At 36.0% G+C, this 23,236-nt stretch overlaps 1 protein-coding gene across 1 annotated transcript; it reads right to left on the bottom strand.

Moving 5' to 3' along the window:
• Positions 1-1,018: 1,018 nt before the first annotated feature.
• LOC110108834 (sucrose transport protein SUT1) lies at positions 1,019-19,971 on the bottom strand. The gene is made up of 14 exons (XM_020839665.2): positions 19,536-19,971; positions 5,037-5,102; positions 4,849-4,947; positions 4,704-4,768; positions 4,531-4,615; positions 4,314-4,347; positions 3,952-4,051; positions 3,775-3,850; positions 3,519-3,695; positions 3,307-3,450; positions 2,963-3,193; positions 2,816-2,882; positions 2,639-2,682; positions 1,019-1,292 (listed from the first exon to the last, which is right to left on the bottom strand). The coding sequence occupies exons 1-14, from the start codon at positions 19,671-19,673 to the stop codon at positions 1,116-1,118; spliced, it is 1,503 nt and encodes a 500-aa protein (XP_020695324.1). The 5' UTR covers positions 19,674-19,971; the 3' UTR covers positions 1,019-1,115.
• Positions 19,972-23,236: the final 3,265 nt, after the last annotated feature.

The following is a 23,236-nucleotide window of genomic DNA, read 5'->3' as shown; positions in this document are numbered from 1 at the left end:
CAAGAACTTGAGTTGAGGAGGTATAACAATACCAGTTAGTAAATGTGAAGAAGATCGGGAAGAAATGGAATCAACAGATTGATCCATTGCAAATAAACAAAATCAAACATGAAGTAGCTAAAAGAAGGGGCCAATAGAGTTGCAGATCTCTGATACCATAATAATGATCTATGATACATGCATAGATAAATAAACTACAGCATAGAAAATAAGAGTGAACTAATTCACGAAGGAACACTATTGAGTATTTTCTCATCTACCCAATACATCTCATTGCAGAGTATTAAATACAAGAGTACTCATTAGTTTATTACAAACCAATGATCGTGATTTAATCTTAGTATAGAGGATGAAGCTATTCTGTAAGAGGAAGAACCTATAGTATGTGAGTGGAGCAGAACACTTTATAACACATAGAACTTATCACTGAGCAATCAAACAACAATATCCATCACTACTAACACCAATTTTCATGATCATACAAAATACACTACAATAAATGGTCATGTGGTTCAAAAAAATAGAAAATATGATTTTTCCTTATATACCCTAGACATAACAATTTATGACACTACACAACAAATTGGGACTTCATGATATTTGGACAACTTTCTTACTGATTTTTAAGACAATTTTTTAGTACAAAAAATTTTAGTTAAAAAATTTATTATACTAAAAAATCACTTTAAAAAGCAATAATAAAGTTGTTGCAAATGAAACCTTAGACTTAGTTTGTGACAGCTTTCTAACTGTTTTTTAAAACAACATTTAGTACAAAATTTTTTAATTCAAAAATTTTTGTACTAAGAAGTTATTTTAGAAAGCAGTACAAACACTATCCCAACGAAGCCTTACTCTCAAACTAGAGAGAGGGAATTAAAGAATTACTGTATTAAAAGAGATTGATTTCATAATAAAAGCTATAATATGTTAGTTTGAATGTTATGTTCTTGCTCTCCAACTTTATTCATATTAGATTCACCTCCAGGATGTTCGATGGTCTGCTAGTTCATTCTTGTTTTTGGCTATATATATTATGTAATATTCTCATCAAATCATATAGGAATTTATGCTCTTTGATTACAGCTGTTATTTTTCCTATATGTTTTTTTTCTTTAACGATCTTGCACAGGCCCATATCCGTAGTTCAAGGATGATGTGGGGGGCTTCGGTAGAACAGCAAGGGCAATAAAGCCTCCTGTTAGAGCAAAAGCTGAAGCCAGAACAAACGCTGGAATGTTACCAGTGCCAAAGATAGCATCCCATGGACCAGCACCAAGTGCAACGATCACCTGCATATCAAATTTCAATTTGGGAAGTAGTCAGTTGGATCATAACAGTACTGAGAAAAATACAAAATCAAGCCTTTGGTCCCACTACGTGAGGTCGGCTACATGAATCCTTTTTCGCCATTGTGTCATGTTAAAAGTCAAATTCTCATTTAAATTTAATAAAGAAAGATCATTTCTAATATTTTTTAACCAAGTCTTTTTAGGTCTACCTCTACGTTTCTTAACATAAGTCAAATTTAATACCTAAACTTTCCTGCCGGGTCATCGGAAGGCCTCCGTTTAATGTGACCAAAACATCTAAGGCGACTCTCTCTAATCTTATCTTTCATTGAAGCTACTCCAACCTTTTCACGTATATGCTCATTTCTTATCCTATCTCTAAGGGTAAAGCCAATCATCCACCTCAGCATCCTCATCTCTGCGAACAATTATTAGGTCCTCCGACCGGACGTAGAGCTACGTCCGGTCGGAGCTAAAATCGCGCCAAAAAACGAGAAATACCGAGCAATACCAAACAATAACGAGGAATACCATCATGTGAAGACCCAATACCGAGTTATACCGAGCTATACCGAGCAATAACGGTATTGCTCGGTATAGCTCGGTATTGGTCTTCAAAGAGCGGTATTCCTCGTTATTATCAAATAATACCTAGCAATATCGAGCAAATACCGAGTTTTTTGGCGGGATTTAGTGCCGACCGGACATTCCTCTACGTCCGGTCGGAGGACCTAATAATTGTTCCATCTCTGCAACACTTAACTTAGTATTATGCTTCTCTCTTAATGGCCAACATTCGGAACCATAAAGCATTGCAGGTCTCACCACCATCTTATAGAATTTTTTCTTAAGTTTGAGGGGGACTTTTCTATCGCACAACAAGCCCGATGCATTCCTCCACTTACACCATCCAACTTGAATTCTGCTGATAACATCATCATCTATTTCACCATCACTTTGAACGATAGATTCAGATATCTAAAACATGGACTCTTATTAATAACTTGATCGCCCAAAGTCACAATCTCCTCACTAGGTCTATTGCTACTAAAATTACACTCCATATATTCAGTTTTAGATCTACTCAAGCGAAAACCTTTAGACTCTAAGGTTGACCTCTATAATTCAAGTTTACCTTCAACTCCCTCTCTTGTCTTATCAACGAGAAGAATATCATTAGCAAAAAGTATATACCAAGGTACATCCTCATGCAAATGTCTAGTGAGAAAAAATGTGTTCTACAGTAATTAACTTTTTATGAGCATAACAATTCTACATGATTCGAGAACGACAATAAGCCATTTTAGGTGCATTACGTGAGCTCAGATTGTAGTCTTGCAACATACCTGGGGAATGACAATGGAGATGTTCAAAATACCAATGCACAGTCCTGCAAAGATCATCAAATAGATAAATTCCAAGCTCAATTTATAGGTTTTATCAGCATTCAGGCATTAGAAGCCTAACGAATATGTTCTTTAAGAAGTAATACAGTGCAAGTATAATGTATATAAATGTCGTACCCTGTTTGGTGCCTCCCTCGTTCACAGCAAGCTGCGCCGCACTGGCGAAGGGAATGCTAAACAGAATCTGCAACCAGAAAATATGACATTTGTATAACTGATGTGGAAGGTTTAGTAGAATTGAAAGCTTGAAAGAATAATACGAACAGCTAGAGGAAACCCAAGAGCTGCGAAGATAACCAAAGCTCCAATTTTTACTCCAAGTTCTCCAAATACAGTACTCATGCTTTCAGCATGTAGATTCTTAGAAATCAGACTTAGAATTGTAATTGCGACCAAGGCAATGAAAACGGTGAAGTTGCCAAGGACCCAAACAATCCTTGAAGTGAATTTCCGGCAAATAGGCTCAAGAAAAATTGAGCTGACCCCAAGAACAATCTAAAATTTGGAAACAAATGTGTCAGGTGAGATTGTTCTGTCTCAACTATAAGATGTCAGATGAAGAATGAATGAAAATTTAGTAGAAGGTTCAACAATGCTAGCTCTATTACCGAATTCAGGAGCAAGCCAAATCCACCATGTTGGACACCGTTGTTGTAAGCATCAATTTCAGCCTTTGTTCCATTGGGATCACCACGGTAGATTTCTCGTCCCATCCAGTCTGTGTCATAAAGAAGGAAGGGAAACCAGGCCATCTACATTTGCGGTGATTCATGTCAGTAAAAGATCTGAGAAAACTAGTAAAAATAGTATAAAAACATACCCAAGTAATAGATGTCACAAGAAGCACAGACAACATTCCAACTGGCAAGCTTTTAAAGGCTTTTAACAAAGAAAGTAATCCATAATTTTCCTGCCACACAGATGCCGGGTCCAATTCAGAGAGAGAAACTTCTTTTGCACATGTTAGACTCACCGTTAAGCAAAGAGACAGGAAAACCTGCATACAGAAATTATAGTTGCAATTAGTACTTGCATAAGCTTATGTTGTAATGAGCAGCAAAAAAAAAGGAACTTACAACTGCAACCAAGAAGGCACCCTTTAAATTAGCACAGGCTTCACAACAAGAATTTGTCATTAGGAAAGGAAACCATCTGTGAAAACTCCGTTAATTAAGAGCCTTATTTGAAAGCTTGCAAACTGTGGATTTACTATTATTGATATAATTTTTATGCAAGCATCATGTCCAACTTACTTATACCAGCCTCCAACAGCCCCAGATAAATAGCCTAGGACATTTCCAAAGGCCATCCAAAAGGCATAGATTATATTTCCTGCATTACATCCATGTTTTCCTAGCACAAAAATGGCAATTTTATCAGTTACTTCAATGATGTTACGCCAGCAAAGCACTTATAAAGCATACTTCATCACCGAAACAATGGAACATGTCTAACATAGGCTTCCTTTGTGTCCGCTTTCTTACTGCTTTTGAAGTAGCTTTCTAGTTCAAAATATTTTAGTTTAAAAAATTTTTGTACTAAAAAACTGTTTTAGAAAGCAATTAAAAAATCGTCTCAAATGAAGCCATATAATGGCAGTAGAATTTGAACTTACCAGAGAGATCAGCCATCATTGCACGTGTTGGACTCTGTAATCAGTTGTAAACAGTTAGGATCGAGACTTTAATTCCACATAAGCTATCCCCAAAGAACGGGGATAAGACTAATGATGATGATAATAATTGCAATTTCACATGCTTCATGATTAAAACGTTTTATAATTCCAAATTTACAGATTATTGAGAAGAAGATTTCCTGAAAATCATACGAACCTGTACGACATTGTTAGCAAAATCGAGAACCCAAAAACCCACCACATAGATAATAGCAGCTTTCCATCGAGGACCAATATATGTGCTGTATGAACTTTCAAACTCATGAGGACTTGGAACCCAAATCATAGAATCATGGATGGGATTTGTAAAAGTATAATAAATGATATAACCTGCAATTCTCCATTGTATCACCCAATGCAGATCCTATGTCTGATGAAAACCCAATCAAAATCACCTACAAGACGAACATCAAATTCTTATGTTGCGTTTGGTAGGTAGAAGAATTAAATCATAAGGGGATAAACAAGTACTCACAGCAACACAGATAGTAATACATCCAGCAAGAATAAATGGCCTCCTTCTGCCAAATCTTGATCTGCATCTATCACTCAATAAACCAACAGTAGGTGCAACCTAAGCATATGCAAAAAGGATTAGATGTTGCCATTAATCCCTTCAAGACAGAAATATAAACTGGAAAAACATAGCTTTAAAATACTTACAAGCAGCCCTGAAATGGGTCCACAAAGCCACGTAACGGAAGCCAAGTAATGTGGTATCCCAAGCGTCTGCATCAAATCAGGAAAAATATGAAGAGGAAACTAGAAGCACTACCTTCAATCTTATATATATATATATATATATATATAGTCAAATTGAACATCTCGAAGAGTTGACCCATTAACACCAAAATCAATCTGATAGGAAATACTTGAGTTCGCAAGTAACCCCAAGGGAATACTTGAGTTCGCAAGCAAACCTATCACTAATTGGAGACAAAACAGCGAGAATTCAACCAAAATCTGGGCGAAATCAGCCCCAAATCACTAAATTGCAATAAGGGAAACAAAGCAAAAGCAATACGAAATCAAGATACAAGTGATCCTCAATTCGAGAGGAGGATCGTCTCTCCCAAATCTCTAGACAAGAGAGTCTAGAGCCCAAAACACCCAAGAAACTCCAAGAAGAAAACAATACTTGCATGCCTCTCTCTTCCTCTTACCTCTCCTATTTAAAGACTTTTTCCACCTCAAATCTTTCCTAAAAATAATTTCAAATAAATTCAAATCCCGTGGACCCCACCCTTAGGCGGTAATTCAATTTGGGCAAGAAAGGAGGCGAAATTGCCTCCTTTGATATACCATGGCCGGCCCTTCCTTCCTGGGCTGAGGCGGTTCAGGGGGAACCGCCTCAAGAGGCAGTTCAGGAGGAACCGCCGTAACACAATCCAATCCGAGCCCAAATGAAACCAAATCAATGGTCCAAGACATATTTGGAGGCTTCAAAATATTAATTGGATAAATAAATAACCGTCGAATATGAAATGCTTATAGTTGAATCGAGCGGCTCGACAAGATGAATCCAACAAGCCCAAGATCATCAAATTCTGATAACATTAAGACACTTAAATGCTCGGTCAATGGTCTATGATCGAAGGAGTTAATATCAGCCATCCATTCTAACACTCCCAACTTGACCTTGATCCTCCCATATTTACAAGTCACGCCACTTCCGCCCATACTTGCCGACGACCACCATTGGAATTCTTCTCGACCACCAACGGACTTCCGCTCGTCGAAGTTCTTCCCGAACACAGTCAGACTTCCACCCATTCGCCAACCACCATGGAGTTCTTGCCAACCACCGTCAGACTTTCACCTATTCGTTGACCACCACCGAATTTCCACATGTTCGTCGACCACCATAGAACTCATTCGTCGACTACCGCCGGAGTTCTTCCCGACCACCGTCGAACTTCCTCATGCTTTTCTACCACCGTTGGAGTTCTACCTATTCGTTGACCACCGCCGGACTTCCACCCATACGTCGACCATTGCCAGAGTTCTTCCTTGTGAGAGCCATTTTTCCATGTTTTCCTTCCAGGATCGTCCAGAACGAAGTTGGATCGTCCTGGGACAATCAGTACATGAATGGCTGGCTGGGAGATTCGTCCGAGGACGAAGTAGGGTTCGTCCGTACGAAATTTCTCCAAAGGGCAACTCCTCTAGGAACGATAACTATTTCGTCTGGACAAAATTCGTCCAGAGGGCAAATCGTCCCGGGACGATTACACTTCGTCAGGGACGATCTGCATGCATATATAATGGTTTGAGATCTTTTTGAAGAGAGAGAAAGCCCAGGAGAGAAAATCGAAGGAAAAAGAAGAAAAAGTAATTTTTGGGCGACTTCGGTCCTTTTTCGTCCGTCGCTGTAGTTGGAAAAGTTGACCGACTCGAGATAAGGCACATTCCGCCTTTCTCAATTTTTAGAAACAAGAATTTTGACGACTTTTCTGTCTCGGATTTTATTTCCGTTAGCGAATATTTGGTTTCGTTTCGCACTGATGAACTTTTTACCGCGTAACTTTTGATATGTTTATGAGATGATATTTGTGCACGTTTTGAGTATTTTCTGGAAGATTTTCACCGGTTATTTTAAATTCTGCGGTGTTTTAATTGAATATGAATTATCATGATGTTGAAAAATGTTGCTTCAGTACAATGAAAGTCTTCCAATGCTGTTTTGTATTATCTGTGGTAATTTGGTAAATTTCTGAATCTGTGAATTCTGTATAAATTCCATATACTGCCGTTATGTCGTCGACGATTTTTTTGACGTAATCCGATTTTCTGATTTGAATGTTTTGTTGTGCTGTGATATCAGAAGGGAGTTATAAGGGGCCGGAATCCTTTGTGATTCCGTTGTCTGGGTCAGGGAAATCTGAAAACAAGTTATGTTCTGAAAATTCTGTATATCTGTTTTGTTCTGGTGTTATAAGCACAAATTGAGACATAAGGGGCCAGAATCCGCTGAGATTCTGTCAGTGTCAGGGAAGGGAGGCATAAGGGGACATAATTCGTCGAGATTCTGTTAGGGTCAGGGGTTATGTGATATGTGATCTGATATTGAAAGGTGATTTTATCTGATTTGAAAATCTGTTCTGTATGATTTCTGATTGTTTTGTACGATTTTGTTGTTTTGTGAAATATGACTTGAATATTCTGTTATATGAATAGGATTCCTTTTTACTGTATCAGTGGGGTGATTTCGGTTTGATCAAGTATCTGTATTCAGTTGACTATACGATTTCTGTAAGATTATTTGAATTCTATACAGTTATTGGAATAACTGCTTCTGAGGTATTTTCTGATGTGTGTTTCTGGAGATTTTGATTGGTAAGTGTAGTTTTGCTGAGCTGTTAGCTCATCCTTATTATCTGCGTGGTTTTCAGGTTCTTGTAAAGGGAAGGAGATCTTGGACTAGTAGTTCTGTGTCTGATCAGTGATTAGGTATTTTATACTTTTAATTTTTGTACAGTCATGACTTTTCTGTTCTGTTCTTTCTGTTGGTAGCCATGCACTGTATTGTACAGGATTATTTTGATGAAAGAAGAAAATGATAGATAAACTGTTATGTATATTTGGAAGTTATAGTAGCTTTGTATTTTATGTTCTGTATGTCTGAAATTTGGAAGAAAATCTGAAGCAAATTCCAAAACTAGATACTGTATTTTTTATTTGTAGCGGCCCGACGCGAAGGGATTCGTTCCGGTCGGGTTGGGTCGTGACAAATTCGAGTGGTATCAGAGCAATTGTTTTGGAATTTGGATTGTAAGACAGAGCTATAGGAATTGATCTGTAAGTCTGTCGGGGTAGTTTCTGTTTGTTTGGATTTTCATTATTTTTGTTTTATATGCATGTGCATAGTTGCATTCTGTATGATTATGGATCTACCAGATCCATATATGACTGATAGGCAGAGTGCTAGTCAGGCAGCTCCTGTGAACAGTACTGCCCCAGTGGTTGGTTCTGATATAGTTTCACAGTTTGCTATGTTGGTTGCTCAGATGATGAGCGAGACTCAGAATAGAGCATCTACTGTTAGATCTGAAGATGTAGATAGACATCTATAAATGTTTCTGAGATTGAAGCCTCCGAGGTTTGAGGGCACTGTTGAGCCCAGAGCAGCTGAGGAATAGTTGAGAAGATTGGAAAAGACATTTGACAGTATGCAATGTCCTCCGGATAGGAAGGTACCATTAGCAGTTTTTCTGTTGGATGGGGAAGCAGAGCGCTGGTGGACGGGCTAGCAGGAGGAGAAATTCCAAGGTAAACTGAACTCTTTGATTACTTGGGAAGAATTTTCTGAAGTATTTCGATCGTAGTTTGTACCCCTTTTGCAAGACAGCAAATACAGGAGACTTTTCTGAGGTTGATTCAGGGGAGCAGGACAGTGATGCAGTACGAGGCAGAGTTTACTGCTATAGCCAGATATGCTCCACAATTGGCCAGTATTTCTGCTGAGAAGTGCTATAGATTTTTGAGGGGACTACGAGATAGTCTGAGGCAGCCCCTGGTACCATTTCATATTTCTGATTTCTCTGAGCTTATTGAGAGAGCTCATCTGATAGAGAACGATCTGATGGCTACTCAGCAGCGGTGGACTGCTAGTAGGAAGATATTCAGTGGTGATGCTTCTGGCAGTAGTTTTTCTAGAAAGAAGAGATTTGTTTTTGGAGACTCCAAGAAGAGTGGACAGTCGGGATCCACTACAGTTTCTGGTAGTGGCAGTGTGACCAGTTCTGGGTCAGTCAGTGGGGAACCTGTGTATCAAACTTGCAGACGACGACATTTTGGCCAGTGCTATAGGATGATTGGTCAGTGTTTCAGATGTGATCAACCAGGACATCGGATTACAGAGTGTCCATAAGCTGGATTTGACCGACAATCTGAGTCAAGATCAGAGAGCTTTGCTAGATCAGCAGGAAGACCGAGGACAGTTCCTCCACGTACTGTTTTTTAAGGCTCATCTGGTAGAGCTGGTGGTTTGGGTTCTGTGGCGAGGAGACCACCTAGTGGTAATCAGAGGGAGTCTGGTAGTTCTGCAGCTCCAGCTCCAGCTCAGCCACGTGTGTATAGTTTGAATCAGCAAGAGGCTCGAGATGCTCTGGATGTGGTGACAGGTATGGTTTACATTTTTGATCATCCCTATCGTGTTTTGTTTGATTCTGGAGCCAGTCACTCGTTTATTTCCAAGCGCTATTTTGATGCTTTGCATCTGGATTCTGTTACGCTACCGGTTTCTCTTTCCGTTCTTTTGCCGGCTGGGAATAATTTGATTGCCTGAAAGTTTTGTTTCTGTGAAATTGATATTGCTGGCAAGAAGTGGAAGTCGTGTTTGATTTTGTTGCTGATTTCTTCGTATGACGTAATTTTGGGTATGGATTAACTGAGTCTGTATGAGGCTCAGATTAACTGTTTGAAGAGACAAGTGAGCTTGCTTATGGATGGTGAAAGATGTGTATTTCAAGTTAAAAAGAGTTTTATCCTGTTTAATTTCTGTGTTGGAAGTCAGGAGAATGTGGAAGAAGGGCTGTTCGGTGTTTTTGGCATCAGTACGGGATATGAATGTAGATTCGGATTCTATTTCTAATATCCCAGTTGTACGAGATTTTCCAGATGTATTTCCTGAAGAGTTGGTTGGATTACCTCCGGATAGAGATGTTGAGTTCTGTATTGATGTTTTTCCGGGTACAGCTTCGATATCTAAGGCTCGTACAGGATGACACCGAAGGAACTTTCGGAGTTGAAAGTTCAGCTCCAGGAGTTGGTGGATAGAGGATTTGTCCGTCCTAGTGTTTCTTCTTGGGGAGCACCTGTTCTTTTTGTGAAGAAGAAGGATGTGACACTGCGTATGTGCTTTGACTATAGAGATATGAATAAAGTCACTATCAAGAATAAATATCCGTTGCCACGGATTGATGATTTGTTTGATCAGTTGGCTGGATCTTCTGTATTCTCAAAGATTGATTTGAGATCTGGATACTATCAAGTGAAGGTAAATGAAGCTGATGTGATGAAGACAGCTTTCAGTACTCGGTACGGGCACTACGAGTTTTTGGTTATGTCATTTGGAGTAACCAATGCACCCGCTGTTTTTATGGATATGATGAACAGAGTATTCAAGGACTATCTGGATCAGTTTGTGATCGTCTTTATAGACGATATTCTAGTATATTCTTCTTCTGAGGAAGATCATGTCAGACATTTGAAGAGTGTGTTGGAGACTTTGAGGCAGCATCAGTTGTATGCTAAATTCTCCAAGTGTGAATTCTGGCTGAAGAGCATTTCTTTTCTGGGTCATATGGTGAGCGGCGAAGGTATTTCTGTTGATCCCCAAAAAATTCAAGCTGTTGCTAATTGGCCAAGGCTTACTACGGTATTTGAGATACGTAGTTTCTTGAGTATGACCGAATATTATAGAAAGTTTATGAAGGGATTTTCTCAGATTTCTGCACCTCTGATGAGACTGACTCAGAAGTCAGTAGCTTTTGTTTGGTCACTGGAGTGTGAAGCTAGTTTTTAGAAGTTGAAGGATTGTTTGACTTTTGCTCCAGTGTTGGTACTTCCGTCAGGTACGTAAGGATTTTAGGTCTTCAGTGATGCTTCACTGAAAGGTTTGGGTTGTGTTCTGATGCAGCATGGTCAGATAATTGCTTATGTTTCTAGACAGTTGAAATCACATAAAAAGAATTATCCGACACATGATTTGGAATTGGCTGCAGTTGTATTTGCTTTGAAGATTTGGCATCACTACTTGTATGGCATCAGATGTGAGATCTTTATGGATCATAAGAGCTTGAAGTATATTTTTACTAAGAAGGATCTAAATTTGAGACAAAGAAGATGGCTTGAATTGATCAAGGATTATGATCTAACGATTCAGTATCAGCCTGGTAAGGCCAATGTGGTAGCAGACGCTTTGAGCCGGAAGTCTTCTGGATTATCAGGTATTCAGCTCACTTCTGATGAGTGCGCACATTTTGATTATTTTCTGAAGAATTTTGACCGGATAGTTTTGATTCGGCGGTGTTTTCTTTTGACTGTAATTTCTGATGATGTCTGAAATTGTCTGGGCAGTAGAATAAAAGTCTTTTAATGTTGTTGTGAATGTTCTCTGGTAAATTGGTAAATTTCTGAATCTGTGAATTTTGTGTAAATTCCGTATACTGCGGTTATGCCGCTAGATTTTTGTACGATTTCTGAAATTGGGAAGGAAGTCCTGGAGTAAGAGTTCAGAGTCTGATCTGTTATAGGTATTTTGCACTTTTGATTTTTGTACAGTCATGAATTTTCTGTTCTGTTTTTCTTTCTGTCTAAAAACCATGAGCTGTATTTGTATATGATTCTTTTGAGGAAGAAAAAGATAGATGATCTGTTCCGCTGTATTTTGATGTTTATAGTAGCTCTGTGTGTCTGTTTCTGTGTGTAAATGTTTGGAAGAAAGTTCTGAACAAATTCCAAAGCCAGATCCTGGAATCAGTTCAGTCAGTTTGAGTATGGATCACGACCCGATGCGAGCGGGATCCGTCCCGGTCAGGTTGGGTCGTGACAATTGAAGCTTGCAAACAATTAAAGGAAGAAATTGAAAGGTTAACACAAGGATATCTTTGTCAATTCATTCAAAATCCACAAGTTAGAAATGAAATTAATTGTGCTGGGGGCAAAATCAATAATAATAACAATAGCAGTCAAATAATTGTCAAATGATTAGAGAAATTGAAATTATTGCTGGAGGACCTCTAATGTCCCATCAGGTTCTCCTTATTACCCCAGAGGAGCCAACACTAGAAAAAGCACGAGCTGATCAATTCCATTATATTTAACGATTCTGACTTAAAAAGGATCCATACTCCACACCAAGATACGCTTGTTATCAATGCTAATATTGGAGATCCATGCTACAATGTCAAAAGAATTTTAATTAATAATGGAAGCTCTGTAGATGTTTTATTCTACTCAACATTTCTTAATATTGGTTTAATCAGAGAAAACTTCAACATGCCGCTGGACCATTATATGGATTTGATAATCGACCAGTACGAGTTGAGGGGACAATTACTCTCCCTATCACATTGGGGGAATTCCCTTAGTATGTTACTCATTCGGTTCAATTCATTAACGTTAAGTCGAAAACATATAACATTATTTTCAGGATACCTTTGCGATCAATTTTTGAAGTTATCACCTCAGTGCCACATCTCAAGATAAAATTCCCAACTCTGGATGGAGTTGGTGAAGTGTAGGGAAATCAACAAGTGGCAAAATCTTGCTATCTTAGGCGAGCTCAACCACGGCCATCTATCACCCTGTATATCAAAAATTATGATTTATAGAATAAAGATGTCCTTCAAGAACCTCCTCTATGGAGGATCTTTGAAAACCTGGAATGTGGACTAAGAATCAAGTGAGTATAAGACTTAAAAAGAATTTCGGAGCCCCATTTAAAAACCACCACCAACATTCGCAAGTATCATGAGTAGTTTTTTTTTTTCTTTTAAATTATATAACCTATATGCTTTGATTATTATGTATACCTCATATCTCCAAGTTATCCCATGGGATCATTATACGACAAAATAGTAAGATTTTATTTGTCCATTATTATTACAATCTTGTTTCATCACAACATAGGCTGAAATAATCTATGAAATCTATCATTCAAGAAATACATTTTATTATATCTTAATCACTAGATGATCAATCTCAAGGGTCAATATGATCTCTTCCACATAGATTAACGTCATTGAACAATATTCTAACAAACAACCTTGAATAGGTCAAACATTCTTGTAGATTTTCTGACCTCTTCTACACATGTTAATGTCATTGTGCATGCTTTGACAAACAACCTTGAATAGATTAAACATCCTTAGCGGATTCTCTCGATCTATTTTACACATGTTAATGTCATTGAGTAATGCTCTGACAAATAATCTCAAATAGGTTAAACATCCTTAGTGGATTCTCTTGACCTCTTCCACACAAGTTAATATTATTGAGCAATGCTCTGATAAATAACCTCGGATAGGTTAAACATCCTTGGTGGATTCTCTCGACCTCTTCTAAACAGGTTAGTATCATCGAGAAACTCTCTGATAAACAACCTCGAATAGGGCAAACATCTCTTATGGGTTTTCTCTATATTTTCAAATTTCAATGCAAGTGAGCGATGCTCTATCTCGAAAGCCTGCATATGAGGTAGCCACAAAGGGAAGCTAGTGGTGGACAAAGTCCTCACTAGAAAGTCTCCATGAAAGAAAGTATTCAACAAGATCACCACTCATTTAAAGATCATAGAAGGCTAGAAGCCTAAAAAGGAACAAATATATCAAAAGATTAAATGTTATTTAAGAAATAAAATTTTATAAATTAGCTACTTCACAAGGGGGGCAACATATCTCGAAAATACATAAATAATTTGGTTTCTCGTGGGGGGGGGGGGGGGATTTAAAAAACTTTTAATTCACAAACATTCTTAAAAGAGAATGAAACATTCATTATTTCAAACAAATATTAAGCTCATAAAAATTTCTCAAAGTCATATACAATGTTATTACATGATTATACATCAAATTCAAACATATATTCTCATCATCTAAAATGAATTATAGGAAGTGAAATACTTTCAACAATTATATCTCGTACATTGTGATGATTCCTGATTGAGTATGAGCCCAATCAGATCTTTTTAGAGCAATGAGTAGCATATATTTTCTATAAACCACCACCAGACCATTAGAAATTCTGCTCAGTTGACATCATGAATATGTTGCAAGACTGTTGAGGTCAACACAATATTCAATTTACTCCATCAAGTTATTCATTTTTTGTCGCCATCAACATACATGTATACTATCTCCAACATAATACTGCTCGATCTTTATCATCGTCTCATTGCTCAACCATCAACAAAAGTCTGCCTGATCATCATTGGACCAACACCTGGATGCTGACCGTCACTGAACTTCCATTCAATCACCAACCATTATTAGACTTCCGTCTGTCTGCTTGTCATTATCGGATTTCTTTTCAAGTGTTGCTACCGCCAAATCTCACTCCAGGAGAGGCCACCGTAGGGTTGTTTCTAACTTTTGCAAGAAAATCATGTTTTGTTCACCATCAACGCCCTCCGAGCTACTAATCCAACGGGGAGCTGGGATCGGCACAAGAGGACAATGCTTTGATCACCTTTAAAGTCCTCCGAGCTACCAAACCAAGGAAGAACCAGCACAAGAGGGCAATGCTTTGATCGCTATCAACGCCCTCCGAGCTACCTATTCAAAAGAAAGGTTTGAATTGTCACAAGAGATTGTGTTTTTTCTCCTACCCTAAGGGGGGGTATTTATAGTTGTAAGGAGGGGGGAGATAAAAAATCTCTCTAAAAATTTCTATGATTTTTTAAAAAATTTAAATATAATTTTTTGAATTTAATAGACAAAAATCAATTATTTTCATTTAATAAATAAATAAATATAAGAATTCAAAAGGTCATTCCAGAATTTTATGAATTTTTTTTATATTTTTTAAAAATTTAAAAAGTAAAAAATAGGGGGGAGATAAAAAATCTCTCTAAAAATTTCTATGATTTTTTAAAAAATTTAAATATAATTTTTTGAATTTAATAGACAAAAATCAATTATTTTCATTTAATAAATAAATAAATATAAGAATTCAAAAGGTCATTCCAGAATTTTATGAATTTTTTTTATATTTTTTAAAAATTTAAAAAGTAAAAAATATACTACAATAATAATAACTTAATTAATATTAATATATGGTAGAGATGCGGGGTGTATTATCATTAATATAAGATTACTTATTGCTAATAAATTGGTTATTAAGTTATGTCTAATTATTAAGTTACGTTTAATTAATATTAATTTAAACATCATTATGTTATCATAGAAGTTATAATATTCAATTTACTAATAATAACACAAAATATATATAATCTTATTTTATATTATATCCTATGTCATTATGACATATAATATTTTGGATTCCAAAGCCCAATATGAAATACATATTATATATAATATATATAAACTGATATATATTTATAAATCAAGTTGATATTTATTTTTGTTAATATCACCTGAATCAACAGAAACACCAATCTTATATACAATCTAATTAGCAGTAGGTCGTAATGTTTATATGTAATTAAAAATTACATATACTTATTTGATCTAATTAATATACTTAATTTTATTGAGGCCGTGTATATATATGGACAACATTAAGGCACTTAATGCTCGATCAATGGTTTATGATTGAAGAAGTTAATATCAGCCATTTATTCTAACACTTTCAACTTGACATTGATCCTCCCCATATTTACAAGTCATGCCACTAAAAAAATTATAAATAGCCCCACATTCTTTACATGAGGAGAAGATGGAGAAAAGGAGAAAGAGAAGAGAGGAATTTAGGAGATTACTTCCCAACAATCACAACCAGAGTTCTTCCCGACCACCACCGAACTTCCACCCATTCGTCGACCACTGTCGGAGTTCTTCCCGACCATCGTCGGACTTCCGTCTATTCGTCGAACACCGCCAGACTTCCACCCATTCGTCGACCACCGTAGGAGTTCTTCCCAATCACTGCCGGACTTCCTTCTGTTTGTTGACCACCGCCAGACTTTCGCCCATTCGTCAACCACCGCTTTAGTTCTTCCAACCACCGCCAGACTTCCTCTTTTTCGTCGAACATCGCCAAACATCTGCTCGATTCTCCAATCTATTATAATTCCATCGTTTCCAAGTAAAGGAGTGAATCACGGTTTGTAATTCATTCAAACTTAGTGGAAATTTCTCATCTGGGCCAGGTACCGTGGTTTTTTTCTTTTTGGGATTTTCATGTAAAAACTTATGGTGTTTTTTCTCCCTCACACATATTTGTTGGTGTTCCAAATATATGTACATCGCTAAGACGTTTTATTCTCTTACTCTACTGCCGCTTATATTCTCGCCCGCAATAGCTACAACAATAATTTCTAAATTACTATTGAAATGGCACCATACAAGGCTTTTTATGTAAAGAAGTGCATATCTCTTTTATGTTAGTTTGAAGTTTGTGAGAGAAAACTCTTAGAACCCTTATTGGTTGATTAGTATATTTTTTTCCAGCAATTAAGTGCCTTAACAATGTCGGAATTGAGCGATCTTAGGCTCGTTGGATTCACCTCATCGAGTTGCTCGATTCTACTACAACCATGTCAAATTTAGAGTTCAGATGATCATGATTTTAATTTCAAAAAATTTTAATTCAAATATTGTCTCGAGATTCGTGTAGTTCATATGATTTTTTTTGGAACCATATTAAAACTTTCTTATAACAAGTTCTATCATGTTATTTGATGGATCATCATTGCTGTAGCAAACTTTTTAATAATTTTATTGCATTCGGTACTTAAGTTTATATTGTAAATCTATAAGTATTTTGGTTGAGTTAGATTTGTCTTTATTTAAATAGATTCTCTTTTGTTTTTGCTTCTTTTTAGTACTATTGTTATAAACTAATGATGTAAAAAAAAATTCTTACTCTTACTGTTTATAATTAGTTACTAATATATGAACTATTTATTATTAATACAAAACATGCTTAACAGATCTTAACTTCTGAAACTTGTTTCATTTGAGGTCAATTCATTCATCGAGTCCTATATTGGTGACATATACTGTCTTTCGAACCCATGGCATGCCACTCATATCTAGCAATCGTCCAAGAAAATGAACTAATAAATTCATGTATTTTTGCCTACGACAACCAAATTAAAGATACAACGTCTAGTTTTGTTATGATGCTTGAGATATGGGTGATATTATTATAATGGAAATCGTTGGATGTTAATGGCATAAATATGGAAGATCTAGATATATATTACAAAGAAAAAAAAATGGGGGGCTTAAGTTGTGAAACCCTTAAATTTTCAATTTATGTTTGAACAAAAAAAATAAAAAATTTTGTGCTGTTAGTACGGGACGAACCGTTTGAACGAACTGAAGAAATGTTAAAAATTTGTATGGTTAGTACGGACGAACTGCCAGTACGAACAGAGAAAATATGCATGTTCGTCTGGACGAACCTGGAACCGTCGGGACGAACCGAACAGAGAGCATTGTCCAGGGACGAAGAAAATTGGAATTAATTTTCGTCTGGACGTTTTGAGTCCAGAGAAGGTCGTCCCGGGACGATCGGACATCGTCCTGGACGATCCTGCGTAATAAATATCTAAATAGAGAGAAAGCTGAGGAGAGAGAAAAACGAAGAAAGAGGAAGAAAAAGTGGATTTTTAAGCTACTTCGACCAGTTTTCGTTCGTCACCGTAGTTGGTAAAGTTGACCGACTCGAGGTAAGGCACATTATGCCTTTCTCAATTTTCAGAAATATGATTTTTGACGGATTTTCTGTTTCAAATTCATTTTCCGTTAGCGAAAAAACTGGTATAACTTCGCACCGGTAAAACTTTTACCGTGTAACTTTTGGTATGTTTCTGAGATGATGTTTTTGCACCTTTTGAGTATTTTCTGGAAGATTTTTACCAGGTATTTTGAATTCTGCGGTATTTTAATTGAATTACGAATTATCTGGATGTTGAAAAATGTTGCTTCAGTATAATGAAAGTCTTACAATGATGTTTTATACTGTCTGTGATAATTTGGTAAAATTCTGAATTTATGAATTTTGTGGAAATTCCGTATACTGCCGTTATGCCGGTGACGAATTTTCTGAAGTATTCGATTTTTATGATTCGAATGTTTTGATGTGTTGCGATATCAGAAGGGAGTTATAAGGGGCCGGAATCCTTTGTGATTCCGTTGTCTGGGTCCGGGAAATCTGAAAACAAGTTATGTTCTGAAAATTCTGTATATCTATTCTGTTCTGGTGCTTTAAGCACATAGGGAGACATAAGGGGCCAGAATCCGTTGAGATTCTGTCTGTGTCAGGGAAGGGAGGCATAAGGGGCCAGAATCCATTGAGATTATGTCTGTGTCAGGGAAGAGAGACATAAGGGGCCAGAATTCGTAAAGATTCTGTTTGTGTCAGGGAAGGAAGACATAAGGGGCCAGAATTCGTAAAGATTCTGTCAGGGTCCGGGGATCTTATATGTGAATTATGTATTATATGATTTTATCCGATTTGACCATGTGCTTATGATTTGTACGGATTTGTACGATTCTGTCTGTTCTGTAATGTGAAGATGATTCTGATTTGAATATTCTGCTATATGAATTCAGTTCTTCTGTATATGTATTCTGTCTGCTTATACGCTTATCTGAATTCTGTACGGCTACTCTTCGGATGTATTTTGGTTGTGTGTTTCCGGAGATTTTGATTGGCTGGTGTAGTCTTGCTGAGTTGTTAGCTCATTCTTATTATCTGCGTGATTTTCAGGTTCTGGAAAAGAGAATGAGGTCTTGGACTAGCCGTTCTGTGTCTGATTTGAGATTAGGTATTTTGTACTTTTGATTTTTGTACAGTCATGGCTTTTCTGTTCTGTTCTTTCTGTCTGTAGCCATACACTATATTGTACATGATTCTTTTGATGAAAGAAGAAAATATGGATGATCTGTTCTATATATTTGGATGTTAATAGTAGCTCTGTGTTTTATGTATGTTTGCTATTTGGAAGAAAGTCTGAAGCAAATTCCAAAGCTAGATCCTGGATTTTAAATTTTTGTCGCGGCCCGACGTGAAGGGATTTGTTCCGGTTGGGTTGAGTCGTGACATAAGTGCAGCACTCCCATATTAATGTTCCAACCAGCGAGTGTGTTTGACATAAATCAAAGATCATTAATGCTAGAAGGCTAAGACAATTTGAATCATAATATCCTAACTAAAATTTGATCATAATAAATTTCAAAATCTTTGAAGTTACTTTGATAAAATCAACTATAAAAGCTTTAGTTTATCATAACAAGTGAAATATATAGATAAAAAATTAAATTTCATATTACAATTATCTCAAAATAAATAAAAACTTTTAAGACTTATTGCCACCAAATTTTGATCAAGATATCCTCACCTAACTTTGTCCCTGTAAGGTCTTGAAATGTGCTATTTGGATCAATAGCAAATACTACAATGGGAATTAAAGGGGCTGATTGGATAGAAAAGGTTAGTATTGTTAAGGGGAATAGAAAAGAAAAAAACCTGGACATAGGGAGTGAGGAGAGAAAGCTGGAGAGCCCAGCCATACTGTACCCCTCCGGCGACCATGCAACAGAAATAAAGCCTAGCCAGGCTAAATTCCGGCTGCGCCGCCACCCCTCCTCCTTTCCTGGGCCCCATCTCTTCCTCGCCGGCGATCTCAACAGGTCCTAGGTTTTGGAATCGGGTTTGAATTCTCCTCGTCTTTTTGTCAATTCGGATCGGAGAGAAAACGACGGCCACCGCCAGAGAGAACACAGAATGCCATTTTTATACATAATGCGCTGTTCCAACGAATTGATAGCTCGTAACTGCAAAGCATTTCGAAGGAATTTTTCGCGCGGCGGATAGTCCATTGCAGTTGGCGTTCCATTCGTGGAGGAAGCTCGTAGCTACCGTAGGTTAAGATCCGTCAGATTGTCCCTGGGCTTCAAGCTGGGCGAAGCAACAGACTAGCGGTCACCATAAAGTGCGGGTTACCGGCCGGTCTCTGCATTGTTATAAACCGAATATATATTTGGATAAGGATAAATGCATCAAAATTGCAAAATTTTAAAATTCTTAATTTTTTTTTTTTAAATAAGCTCAATAAAAATTTTTTATTTTACCAAAAACTATTTCAATATAAAATAGAATAAACAACTTTGAAATTAAAATTGCATAATTTTTTTGCTATGTAATAAGATATGTAGGTTCATGAAATTTTCATATCCTCATCTCAAAATTATTTTAACAATATTCTAATGAGGATTTTATCAACTTCAACTGATATTAGTGATTTATTTGGGACAATTGTAGTTTTTTTATAAAGGTAGTTATAAAGTTGTTATGTAAAAAAAAAATTAAAAAAATTATCGTAAAAAATAGCTTTCATGATCTTTTAGTTGGGAGCTTTGGCTACTAATTAAGAGGTCTCGGTTTCAAAGCTTGCTTATATGATGTGTGTGAGTTTATTTTAATTTAATGGCTCAAATACCTCAAAAAAATAACTTTCTAGCCCAAAATTTTTAAAAACAGTGAAAAAACAGTAGCCAAACAAAAATGGTTGATTTGTCGCCTTGTGCAAGTGATAATTTTTATATATTTGAAATCATGATTAATTCTTCATAAGAGCCGCATTTAATTTCATGATCTTACTCTTTGGCTTAGTTTGGGAGAGCTCTCTTACTGCTTCTTAAAGCAATAAAAAAACCGTCTCAAGCGAAGCATTTATCATTTTAATTATCGTGATATTTATAATATTGTTCTCTTTCTACCATGCATGTGCATCGCTTCTTTATGCATTATATTTTTTGATTAAGAGCCTATGAAGAATCCATTTGAATGCATTGAAGATTGTTTGGTGATTCATTATTTTTTGTTATAGAACTTTGATGAGTTTTTCAAACTTGTATTTTGTGTATTTTTCTTTGTTATTTACTAAAATATTCATTTCATGGCTTCTCCTTCATCAATAAATTTCTTTATTTTTTCAATCCCCTTTTCATTTATGTTGATCCTTGGTTTGGTGACTTGGACTATCCTTTCATGGATGGTTTATTAGATTATTTTTTCCTTGTTATTGATAAAAGGATGTGGCTATCTTAGCTTAAGTTGCAAATTAGCTTCAATTTACTTAACATCTTAGTGCTTACATGTTTTTATTATTAGTACTCTTAATGTGTAACAATTCAAAATCATAACAAGTAAAGATTTAAAATTTTGAAAGGTTAAGATTTAAAATTTTGTTTTTTTAATTCATTTGCATATATTTGGAAGTCTTTTAGTGCATAAAATTTTGTGTTCTAGAATGAGTCCTAAGGGTCTGGAGTGAATTTTAGCAAAATCAGTAAAATTTTACTACTACTTGTTCGAACACCTCAACACTGTGTGTCCGAACATCTTAGCGCTGCTACAGTACTAAATGATAAATAGTGTCATTACAACCACAATCTTATTATATTAGCATTTTCAAATTTCGTTCCAATTTCAACAATTTAATTATGAAGCTTAGAAAACTTGAAAGGAGGAGAGTTGATATAGGACTTTGGCGCCAAAATGAATATTATTTGTCCATGGAATCAAATGGAGAATAAATGAATTATTAATTGTGAGAATCGGGCTTGGCCGATTCAGTTGAACCGACCCTACTGCATACCACGACGAAGCTGGCGAGTCGAGCGGGCAAAATCGCAGGCTGAGGTAAATGGGAAAAATAAGTACTTTCATTGGTACTAATTTTAGATTGTGGCTCCTAACGGTTGTATAATTTAATAGAAAATATAAAGATATGATATATTCATAACATTGATGGTCATGATGTATTTAAATGAAATTAATTTATATTTAGAGATGAGCATACATATTATTTCAAAGGCTCTATGTTACTGTAATTTAGAAATATGATTTACTCTAAAATATTAATTAAGAAAATTAATTACATAAATAATAAATCGAATGATAAACTTTAAAGTAAAAGTAAATCTCAAATATGATAATAAAGAAAATGTTGTTTATATTAAGAGAGAGAGAGAACAAATAGTTTTAAAATTAAATTTTAATTGGTGAATTAACTAATTAATTAAATGCTAGGTTTAATTTCATGGACTCACCCTCAATCATTTAAATTATCTCAATATTTTTATTTGCTCATATGTAGATCTCTACCTCATACACTACATCAAACACACTTAATTGTTATTCATTATTACTACAAGAATCAGAATTCTTCTCAGAATGACTTTCCTTCTCCAATATACAGTTCAAATGAAACCAACACAACAAAAATTATAGCACCATTATAAGATAAAGGAGATTGGGAAAATGCCTACATGAACTATGTAAAGAGTTGTTATGATGATATTAAGGTATTGTTTGAGACGATTTTTTTATTGCTTCTTAAATAACTTTTTAGTAAAAAAATTAAAATATGACAAAAGCTCTCAACACTCAAGAAAATAGTGCATTTTTCTCTTGAACTTCTTAATTCTATTCTAATTGATTCAAACACATCAACAAAAGATATATATCCATGATATATAATTCCTTTCCCAGTACATTTTTATCATTTGTGCTGTTTAAACATGTGAAGTTAACTGCTAGTTTGTATTATGCAGTAGTACTCTTGGCAACAAACAGGTCGCGCCCAAATCCATTAAACATAACAAGGTAGGGGTGTAAGTGAGCCAAACCGGCTCGTGAGCTGACTTGAACTCGACTCATTAACGAGCTCACGAGTCGAGCTTATCTAATCACAAGTTCAAGCTTGAACCAATAGTCAAACTCACATTATACAAGCTCAAGCTCAACTAGATTCAACTCGTAAGCTTGTCAAGCCACTTGTTTAAATTAAAATATATTTAAAATTAATTTTTAATATAATATAATAAAATATATACTAAATATTTCATGAGTCAAGCTAGAGTTTTCTTAACGAGCTCGAGTAAACAAAATGACCTCGAGCCTATAATTTCGAGCGAGCCAAGCTAAAGCTCAATAAACAAGCTTGAGCTCATATAGAGTAAGATACTCGACTTGAATTGTCTCGTTTACACCCCTACAACAATGTATCATATCAAATAACATGGCCTCTCCCACAAAAAAATAAGGCAAGAGCATAGTTCATTTTCCAATAAACCAAACATCAAAAATTTCATCAGCTAAAATGTTAATTTTCTGTGCCATAGTTCTTGAACATGAACATCTTTCTTAAACCTGGCCACATA

The sequence above is a fragment of the Dendrobium catenatum genome, unplaced genomic scaffold (assembly GCF_001605985.2).
Source record: "Dendrobium catenatum unplaced genomic scaffold, ASM160598v2 fragScaff_scaffold_1056, whole genome shotgun sequence".
Taxonomy (NCBI): domain Eukaryota; kingdom Viridiplantae; phylum Streptophyta; class Magnoliopsida; order Asparagales; family Orchidaceae; genus Dendrobium; species Dendrobium catenatum.
The sequence above is the reverse complement of the archived record's forward strand: the minus strand, read 5'-3'. Positions and strand labels throughout refer to the sequence as shown.